The sequence below is a fragment of the Thunnus maccoyii genome, chromosome 20, assembly GCF_910596095.1.
Source record: "Thunnus maccoyii chromosome 20, fThuMac1.1, whole genome shotgun sequence".
Classification (NCBI taxonomy): Eukaryota; Metazoa; Chordata; class Actinopteri; order Scombriformes; family Scombridae; genus Thunnus; species Thunnus maccoyii.
Genome location: NC_056552.1, coordinates 15464284 through 15475103, shown reverse-complemented (window position 1 = coordinate 15475103; position 10820 = coordinate 15464284). Strand labels below are relative to the sequence as shown.

Below are 10820 nucleotides of genomic sequence, written 5' to 3'. Positions count from 1 at the left end.
TCACATACAACTTTTCTTCAGATTAAAAAACCTTTTGAAACTTCAAAAGTTGCCTAACTGCTCCGCTGTTACCTATAATCCATCTACCTACTGAAGAATTCTAATCCTCTTAGCAACATTACTGTGAACAGCATTAAACTCCATGTGACCTTCTCAGTGTCACTGCCGTTGTTAACAGTGTGCCGGTCCAGCTCAGCAGTGCCTCTAGTGAAGAAATCAAATGGAAACTTCCAGTTAGGCTGAGGCAAGCCTCTGGGGGGTTCTGGGTAAACTGTAGTGTCGACGAACGTCACCTCGGTGGTCAGAGCGAGAGGGGACGCTATAGGACACTGGAAAGGGAATAGGAGGAGAGCGTTTAGGTGTTTTCATAGAGGTGAAACAACGTGTATCGCACAGAAAAGAAGTGATTTCTGATGTTGTCCTGAAAACACATGGTGCCTACCTTAAAACGACCACACTGGAAAAGATATTTGGCTCCCAGGATGTAGCTCTGGGGAAGGTCAAGTGGGCCCTGGCGAGCCCAAAGCACTCGAATAGAGAGAGAGTGGGGGAGGATGCAGCCTGATTCGCATGTTTCCTAAGAGACAGGAGAAAACAAAACATGATCTTTCAATACAATTCCAACCGAGATATCCAAAATAGCCTGGGTTTTGCTGCAGAGCAAGAACAAAGCTGTAAAAGTTTATTCAAGTCTAATGATCCTTAAGTCTTCACAGTTCCTCTTTTGCTTAAATATTTTAGATTCCTGATTCAGCTGTACCTGAAAGCTGACAGGACACTCCTGGGTGATGACTCTCGTCCAGTCCGGTTGGGAGCCCGAGTTCATGGCAATGGCATCGGGAGTAGTGAGTTCCTGCAAGACCCAGTAAATCTGGGACTGCAGCTCTGAACAGTCACTAGAGGGAGAACTAGACAGACACATGGACACAATTTTAAACACTGACTATTTTTCAGCAACTCCACCACCACTCTTCATGTAGGAGTAGTGACACTATTGCTTTCTTAAAATAGTGAAGGCTCACCTGAATGTGCAGCCACTGACGGTGTTGTGTGTGAAGAGGATGGCTGCTCGTGTGCTGGGGTCAGAGGAACACTCGCCGCCCTGTGAGACCCCCAGTGTGGTCAGCTGATTCACTGTAAAGGAACTTTGATGTCTGATTGACTCATAGCTAGCTTGAAAACTGAAAATATAACTTCAAAAATCTTAAGAGAAATTCATGATGCGGTTAGTGAGGATACTGGCTTCACCGCTTCAGCAAAGCGACCCATGACAGGAGATCCCGCTCTAAGTCCGCCTGCAGGGCTCGGTCCTCCTGGAGTAGGGCTGGGTGTTGCCAGCTAGAAGAGAGAAGCTCAGCGTTTGAATTCCATAGATCATTAAGTGATCAAATCTGCGGCTTTATGAGGCTACCTGGAATTGTATAGAATGCGTCTGCAGCAGCGACTGATTGGGATCCACGTCAGCTAAGACGACATTGACCGTTGCATATGAGAGTTCCCCTCTGCCTGTGTAACCTATGACAAACTCAACCTATGAGAGAATCAGGAAGAGGAGAACTGAGTTTAATGTTTCATTATAAACTCAACTACATGTGATTTAAGGTGCAAATATTACAAATCATATCTAAGTCACCTTTTTCACCACATTAATACAGGAGTTGTTTTGTTTACTTGGTGCAGGCCAGTCAGACAGCTTAGTGACCGGGATCTGAAACAAGAAGTACAACATCTTACTTCAGAAGACAAAAGAAACAAAGTTAAATGACATCACCTGTTAGTCTAACATATTAATCTTTTAAATGCACATACTTCACTCCACCTAAACACACACTAGTAACTGTTTAACCACAAGTGTTGGCACTTCCAACCACTGATACCTTCTTTTAAATCTACATTCAGGAACTCAGCAAAAAGCAACAAAAGGCCGTATTTGTTAGGTGTTGATAAAAATGAAAATGACACCCACTCAAAACTGAGGTAAGGAACTATCTATTTAAAAAAAAAAACAAGGGATATGTTGGAGTAATACTGTAGTTAGAGTATAAGTATTTTTGCCTGTTAATCTGCAGGAAAACCCTACATGCCAGTGTTTATAATCACTGACTTACCAGAAAGTCTGACACTTGTGCCGTCTCAGCTATCGGAATCTGCAATGACAATATTGATGTTAGCATATCTGCTGTGATATTCTCACTAGTAGTTTTCCACATGAGAGCACGCCTGACAGGAAGTGATTAGTGCAGGCGGACATGCTGACCTTGATCAGACTCAGGTCAGAGAAGTAGGAGCGGGCGTTGAGGTTTGGGTCTGTGGTGCACGACTGAGGAGTCAACATGCGGGTACAAGACAGAGACACAGACCTCAAGAACTCTGCAAGCAGAAGAAAACAGAAGGTATGTCGGGGGAAAAAAGTGTTACAGTGGTTAAAATGGTTGTAATATGAAGGCACAATATAATATACACAAAAACACACACAAAATAAACACAAAAAACACACAAAACACAGCACAAAAATACAAAAGAAAACTCCTGAACGTTCGGTTAGAGTCTGTTCTAACTGAACGTTGAGGAGTTGAAAACTGCAGCGAGTCTACTTCAGGGACTGTTGGAAATCTTTGAGGGGGTCTTTTGGCAAAAAAAGTCATTTTTCTGTTGCTAGTACACTGAGAGAGTGATGTGAGGAGGAACGCTCATTCTGGTGTGAGGAAGTCCCTGACAAAGCTTTTACCAAATGTGGCTTTGTGTTTATGTTGATGGCAGGTCTAGATTTGAAAAGGTTTGGGGAAACTCTGCTACACTGTGATATTCAACAGGTGAACGTACTGTGAGCTTTATGTGGTGTGAGCTTACTTGCAGGGTTGCGGTTGATACAGAGTGCAGCTGCAGCCCCTGGAGACGGCTGACGAAGGAGACCCCGCACAGACGAGTTGGAGAAAAACGTCTGGATGACATCATCAGCCTGCAAAAACCAGAGTCGCATTTCATTGTTTAAAGATACACTTATAGATTTTGTTTTAGTGCTGTGTAACACTGGAAAAACCTACAATTTCTACTAAATCACTGAAAATAAACACAGTGTTGAGTTGAGCCTCACAATATCAACAATGAGCTGATCAGAATTTTTGTATTTAGTTGTTTTTTCTTTCATATTTTTCTATTTAGTGCTGTAACACCCAATATGAGTTTTTGAAATCCAGTACCAATATCTTTGGGTAGAAGTTGCTAATAATTGATTATGTTTGCTGATATCCAATTCATCAAAAGCATAAAAATATTCAGTTTTGAACAGAAAGATTGAAAGCCTCTGAAATAATATTTATTTTATTTTTTTATTATATTTAATTTATTTTATTTTATAAATAGTATAAATATTATCCAACTAAACAACAATACCATGCCACCACCAGCACTATGACCACCAGTATAGATAATCATAACGATAATTGAACAAACTGTATCATGTCCATCTGTTTGTTGCCTTGAGAGCTAATTCATGTCAGTTGTTTTTGTTTTTATATCAATGTGTTTTTGGTATTGTTTTGAATGTTTCGTATAAAAGATTTAACTACATTAGCACATTTTTTTGGCAGAACTCTGAATGTAAATGAAAACTCAATAATATGACACAATAGCTCAGATACAATATTGTGAGTGGAAACCTTTAAACATCAAATATCTGTTTGTGTTACCCTGTAAAAATCTCTGGTGTGGCTGCTGCTTGTAGGTTCTGGTGGTGAGAAGTGGTACGAGTCCCCTGAAGCCGAATACTGAAGCAGAGCTGGGAGAGACTGAGGTGCATTATCTGTTGGGGGGGGTGGGAGGGGAGATAGTCAAGTGTTGCTCATTCATATGCTGTTGTGAAATTCATTAATCTCTTTACCTTCAGGCTGAACACAAAACAAAGAGTCAGTCTCAGTGACAAAAGATGAATCCACGTTGGCTCTGAATATCAGCCATTTCTCGATGCAAACTCCTGATCTGTAACATAAGAGTTCTTTAAAATACTAAAAATATGCACTTCATGTGTGAGAAACTTATGAGCATGTGCAGAAGACTTACATGACTTTCTGTGGACATCCAGTGAAGACAGTACTCAGGTTAGCAATACCACAATCAACTGTGTCACAGCAGCAGCCAATGTCACAGAAATCGGGGGTTAAATCACAGAGACAAGCTGGAAAACAACAGAAAAGGCTTGTGTTAGTCGGGTTTAAATTTTATTACAACGTTCGCTCTTTTAACAAAAGCACATAAGAGGACAGCAACTACACTGTGAGTGAAAGAGTCCTGGAAACTCAAATATTTTCATTATTTATTATTTTTATGTTTAATTTTTTTGTATTTAATTGTATAATCTCAGAAAGCGTTCATCACAAGTTTCCTATAACCTAAGGTGTCAACTTTAAATGGCTTGTTCTCTTCACCTAACTGTCCAAAAGATGTGATATAGAATATAGTGATAGATATATATATATATATATATATATATATATATATATGGGAATTAACACCTGTAACCACTATATCATATATGATGTAGTGATATTAAAACCAGGAAATCACATCAAAGATGAAACCAAATACTATAAAAAAACAACAACATACAAAACAAAATAAATATGTATTTATACTAAAGTTGGACAAAGTGACCACAAAAGATTTAGAAGTGAGTAGCTTTTTGAGATTTAGGATTATACTGTAACTCACTTTTACAAATCAGCCCCAAATATATTCCCCTATCATCATATCCAATGATTCATATGTTGTTTTTTCTGCCTTTATGTGAATGAAAATGTGCAAATTCGCCCGTTTTCTCATTGGAAACAGGCCTACATACCAAAATATCAATGTCGTGGTCACAAAAGAAAAGTTTAAAGTGAAAAATAGCCATTTTTTTTTTAATACTTTTTAGTCATAAGCAATTAGGAAATAACACTCACAGGAACAAAAAACAAATAAAAATTTGTTGCACGGTGTAATCAGTGGAAGAAGGTTCGATGGGTCTTGGGAGCATTTTTGAGACATTTAACAAATCATCAAAACAAGAGTAAGAGGCTTGCTTGGCCTGATAAACAGAGGACTGCTGCAGAATGAAAACAGATATAGCTGGACTGAGGTTTTCAGCTCAACAGTTACAACAGGCAGATGTAAGTTACCGTCTTGAGGCAGTACAGGTTGGACGGTGGTTGCGTACGGAGCTTCAGTGACCACAGTGGGAGCGTCAGACGTCGTCAGTTCGGTGGTTGCAGTCTCAGCGGTACCGACATCGAGGCCGCCTGTGGCCGCCTCCGTGAACCCAGGAGCAGGGGTTGCTGAGCTGAAAGGCCCCTCAGTTGTTGGGCTGGCACTGACGGTTGAGTCTGTGGCTGCTTGAGCCAAACGTCCACACAAGACAAGAAATATCTGGACTGAAATGCACCACTGGTGGGAATTCATCTCCTCAAAGAGACATGGCGCGGTAAATAGTTAGCCGAGATTTACTTCTCTAACGTTACTCTTTACAACTTCAGATTCATGAAAGTACACTAAAACAATAAATAAATATTTAAGTGACTCAATGAAATGTTTTCAAGTTAGCTAAACATGCGACACATCCTCCATAAAACGTACAAGCTTCTTGTTACCAAGGAAGTTGTCACGGCAACATCCGTTTACGGCAGAAGACTACCGTAAAACCTATAAAAGAGCAGACTGTCGTTTTTAAAAAACGTCTAATCAGCAGGTCTGACAAAAACATTAAATACCAAAGTTTGAGCAGAAACACAAGTAAATTCAAAAAAGAAACAGAAGAAGGCAACAGAGGCGGAAAAGAAATTATTACAGAAAGTGTATGAAACCCATGACCAAAATAGTCAAACATTCTGTCATTGGGTTACTTATGGATGAAATTGTAGTGAAAATAAATTATTTCCCTTTTGCTGGGGACCCCCTGGAGCCTCCTCAAAGACCCCTGAGGTCCCCAGACCCACTTCAAGAACCACTGGTTTACAATGCACTATAATATAGTTTAAGTAAATAAAAGGACATGTTTAAGAGTTTATTAATGTACAATATTTGTCAACAATTATAACTTCTATATATATTATTACAATATATGTTTTACTTTATTCTCATTCATTATCTATTTGAATCCCAGCATCCAGTTATGGGTGCACACAGTTGTTGGCATACATTAATAAAGAGATATCTGCTAACAACTACATTATAGTGTGCTATAAATTATTTATTAAATGTGTATATACTGCTTGTGAATTCTAAATGCTAAAACGGTTTTTTAGTTGCTAGAATTGTTACACCTACAGTATCTATACTGGCCTAGATAGTAAGATCCCTGATGCCTAAAGCTCAAAATACCTGAGTTGAAAAATTTAATGTGCAAATATTGCAATTTCTGTTTAAAAAACACAAGTCAAAACAGTTACTCACTAAAGAGGTCATAGAGAGTTTCTGCTGTGTATACTGTAAACTAAACTTTCAGATTTTCAGTTTCTGAACTTTATGAACAGAAGTGTGTTTCAGTGAGTTTTCATAAAGTATGTAGTGTATATACCCATTTCCTAAAAATTATGTCACAGGTCTTAATCTTCTGAGGAAAATGGATCTCCCAAGAGTTATCAAGGCACATCTTCCCTTTTAGCTGGTGCCTCCTGCCTGGATTTTGGGAAAACAAAGGTAAGACTGGATCTGACAAATTCAACTAAGAGCAGTAAATCTTACTCCTTCAAACTAAACAGTAAATACATGTTAATGAGATAAAAGTTTCACAGTACATACCAACAACAACTGTGTGACTAAATGGCCTGTTCTTTGTATTATTTGTGTAAATCCCACCTTCACCTCTCCCTCTTGATTATGTGTAAAAGCAACACCAAAATACTATCTACTTTCTAAACTATCACTTTAACTGTATGACCCAGTCTGAGCCTGGGACCTGGTTCTTCTTGGCTATAAATGGCACCTTTACCTACTCTACCAGCTACTTGAGGCTCTTCTGTATAATAAAAATCATGAAGCCATGGCACTATGGATGACTTATTAGTTTCCCTCATGAAACACTTAACATGCATCAGTGGTCATGACGAGATCAGCAGCTTCCTGCAAGGCTGCGGAGTGCAGCGACTGCCAATTCGAGGTGAACAAAATGTTCCTTCAAATCTGAGCCAGATAACAAAGGAATTTTAACTGGTGATCTTTTACTTTTTTTTCTGATATTCAGATATGAAGTGAGCCACATTTCAACCAAAATGCTGCCACTTTCTTCAGTTTTAGACAACTGGCTCCTTTTAATCAAACTGCTTTGAATTTCTCTGAAGTAAAATTTTGGGCTTCAGTGAAAGATTACAGTGAAAGTCCTGCACTTCCACTCAAATTTTCAATTTTAGGAAGAAGAACCATTTTTTCAAATCTCTAAAGACTTTCCAGAGGTCTCTTAAATTACTTAAGAGTACATCCTAGATGGCTGCAGCACAGAAACACCATTGGTCATGATGAATAAATGATAAATGCAAAAAGAAAAAGAAGAAAAAGTGGTGCAACATTTTATCAAATGTTCAAATCCAATCTGTTCTGAATTATACTGCACATATTGATACTGCTAACACATCATGACTAATGATACAATTAAATCTAAAAGTGTTTTCAGTTGTAAGAAATTTGATAAATAGCTTTTATTTCAAATGAAGCAAGTCAATATACCATTCAGGACTCTAATCAGTGCACATCATGATGTGTAAACACAGGGAAAACCTCCAAATTAATGCTATAATGATAAATAAAGATGTGCCACACAAAACAAGTACACAAGTTTGTAATCAGCACTTTATTGCACTTTATTGTTGTGTAGATTTTCAAAGTTTCACAGGATTTTTTTCAAAGGTCATGTATTCTCTCCTCTTTCTTCTATTGTTTGTCTCACATCTTTTACATCTCTAGCTTCTGTAAAGAGAAGATGGCTCAGTCAAAGCAGGAAAGGATTTTGATTTGATCAACAATGGAGGCAAAGAAACTATTATGTACCTACAAATTAAATGGAACGACACTTAAACTATTTTTGCCAATCAACATATGATCATTAAGGAGTTCAAATGTTAGAAATGTCTCTAAAAACAGAACTGAATATTCTGTAATCATCACAATAACCTGCCAATTTATGAATCATGCCTTTCTTGACATCAGATCTAATGAACATATCAAGTAAACAAAGTTGTTATGAAAATAAATACCAAAATTGCTAAAAATGACACTGAGCCAAAGTCTTTTGGCCATAGTACATTAAGTTTATTGTATACTCATGCTGTAAATTTTATTTCCATACATCACAGGATTGTGAATACAATAATGACATCACTAAAATATGTATTAAAGGGGTACTCCAGCGATTTAGTATTTTACTTCCTTATAGTTGTGGTCAAAGCAGCAGAGGCTCAGACAACCTGTGACTTTTATTCTCTATGAGTTAAGCTTTAAAAAATGCTGGATCCTACAATTCCTATCATGTTGTTTGGCTCTGCTTCTATATAGACTCCACAGCTGTGACTGGGTGTATAAAAACATCATGTCTCTGACCTCAAGTTCCATGGATGTTTAAAGAGTCCTTCAGGCTGCTACAACAAGCCAGCTGTTGCATTGGCTAACGCAAGGAGCTATCTACTGCTGCTACTCTGCCTTACAGTGGAGAGAATTGAGGATGAATTCTGGAGACTATCATTGAACCAACTTGATGTCAATATTGCATTCTGTTTTTTGATTGGTTAGGGAGGCCGTCCTCCCTTGGAGTATCATTTTTTGTGTCTTTTCCAAAGAATAGAGAAAAAAATATGTTGTAAATATTACTGAGATTTGGTAATGGTTTATTTCAACCATATATTGAAACCATATATTTTGATCTCCCTCTTGCCTCTCAACCTCTTCTTCCCTCCTCTCTCTCTCCCTCTCAGTTGGAGAAGAAAATGTTAAAGTACTCTTCTTGTGAAATCTCCTCATAAATCCCATTACTTTGGCCAAATCTTACATTGAAAATCATATTTTTTGTAAGAAATTTTGTTGCAAATCCATTGATACAGGTTTGAAAGTGGTCAGACTTATAGTTTAGATGTCAGAAGCCTCTGTTTGAGACAAAGGTCATGCCTCCCTATTGCTTTACATTGTAAGGGTGATGTGGCACTGCAACTTTCAGGGCTTATAATATCCAAACCGTTCGAGTTATTACAAAGTTTTTAACAATTTTTTCAGCACAGTGCCATAAGTCATGTATTAAAGTTTGAAGTCGATACCATTAACGCTCTCGGAGGACATAGCGTTTGTTCGGGAGCCAAAATTGAGGCAAAGTCTTATATTGACAGGCTAATTGCAGACTTCCTGTTGGATTTAGGTCAGGGGTGTCAGTGTATGATTTGTAGGTCGTGATGAGATGAATAAATCGGTTTTGGTTTGATCTCTCAACGACATTCCTACAGGCTGTGGCGGCCATTTTAGTTACATAGATGGTGCTAGAGAGCACATTTTGGCACTTTTAGGGGTTAATTTTTACATTTTATCAAATTTTTCACCAGACCTGATGTGCATGCCAAATTTGGTGAGTTTTTGAGCATGTTTAGGGGGTCAAATTTAGGTCTGATGTCCTGTGATAATAAAAAAAGAAACAAACAAACACAGGAAATACAATAGTATTTAATGCTCTGTGTTCTTCTACACATCCAATAGGTCAGCTGTTACACACAGTCCAGGTTCATACTGTTTGGAATAGAGCAGCCGTCCTTCTGATAAATCCTGAGCTCATTATGTTGAGCAGCGCAGCAAAACTAAAAACTGTAGTTATCAACTTGACAGGACAGAGGAAACTATCCAGCTATATTTAGCGTCTGAAATATTTTTTTTAGACAGACAAGCGAAAAATTAATGGATTAATTTCTATTCTAATTGTCGATTTGAAGAGGGAAACTGGTTAGGGGAATGAGAAAAACAGGAAAAAACAAGAGGTGGATTACGTTTTTAATTCACATGAAAAAAAAAAGATATGTTTATCCTGTTATCAAACAAGTTGAACAGCTTTGGACTCAGGGTCCTGTGCCTAGTCTGCCGGAAAATAGAGGATGTAAGTTGAGTAGGTGGTCCTTCAATGTGGTCCAGGATGCATTGCGTTTACACTGCTAAATGAATGTGGCCACATGTGGCCCAGACCACCTCCGAATGTGGTCTGAGTGATCGGATCTCAATCTGTCCTCAATGCGTCTTGGGTGCGTTTACACCTGTATTTAGAGCTGTCCACTTGTGATCGACGGCCAGACGGATGTTAATACCAGGTGTAAACAGGGCCTGACTCTCCTCAGCCCTGAAATTAATCTTTCAACATCGGTTTGGTGAACTGCTGATATTTGATTAGTGTATTTGTCTATATATCTAAAAAATGAAAGGTTTTACCTGAAGATATGAACATTTATCTCAAAGTAAAGAGCATGACCAAAAGGTGTTTATTTTGTGTGTTTTCCCTCTCAGGTCTGTGAGTGCTGCTTGGAAAGAAAATTGTGCAGTGGTGCTGTAAAGGTCTCAGAAAAAGTTGCATGTTGTTCAGTTAAAGGAGTGGGGCCAGTGCCAGGTCTGCTTTTACTGCTTAATAACTTTCCATAAAACTGGCTTGTACTAGGCTAACTTTTTTGTTTTTGTATGGCAAAATGGTGCAAATGCAAAAATCCAGTCCTGCTGATCTACACAGCTGGTTTTAAACATTACAAAAAGGGTTGTACTTGTGGTCATTAACAGAACAATAGTAAGCATGAACATTTTGGGGCGTTGTTTAGATCTACCTTTTGTACTGAAACATC

The 10820-nt window shown here is 38.3% G+C and overlaps 1 protein-coding gene across 1 annotated transcript; it reads right to left on the bottom strand.

Moving 5' to 3' along the window:
- Nucleotides 1-70: 70 nt before the first annotated feature.
- LOC121887452 (tectonic-3-like) lies at nucleotides 71-5653 on the bottom strand. Its single transcript, XM_042398224.1, has 14 exons — nucleotides 5157-5653; nucleotides 4060-4174; nucleotides 3881-3978; nucleotides 3690-3802; nucleotides 2851-2959; nucleotides 2258-2370; nucleotides 2109-2147; nucleotides 1634-1708; nucleotides 1412-1531; nucleotides 1240-1338; nucleotides 1023-1126; nucleotides 761-908; nucleotides 443-577; nucleotides 71-329 (listed from the first exon to the last, which is right to left on the bottom strand). Exons 1-14 carry the CDS (start codon nucleotides 5434-5436, stop codon nucleotides 84-86), a joined length of 1794 nt encoding a protein of 597 aa, XP_042254158.1. The 5' UTR covers nucleotides 5437-5653; the 3' UTR covers nucleotides 71-83.
- Between the last annotated feature and the right edge of the window lie 5167 nt (nucleotides 5654-10820).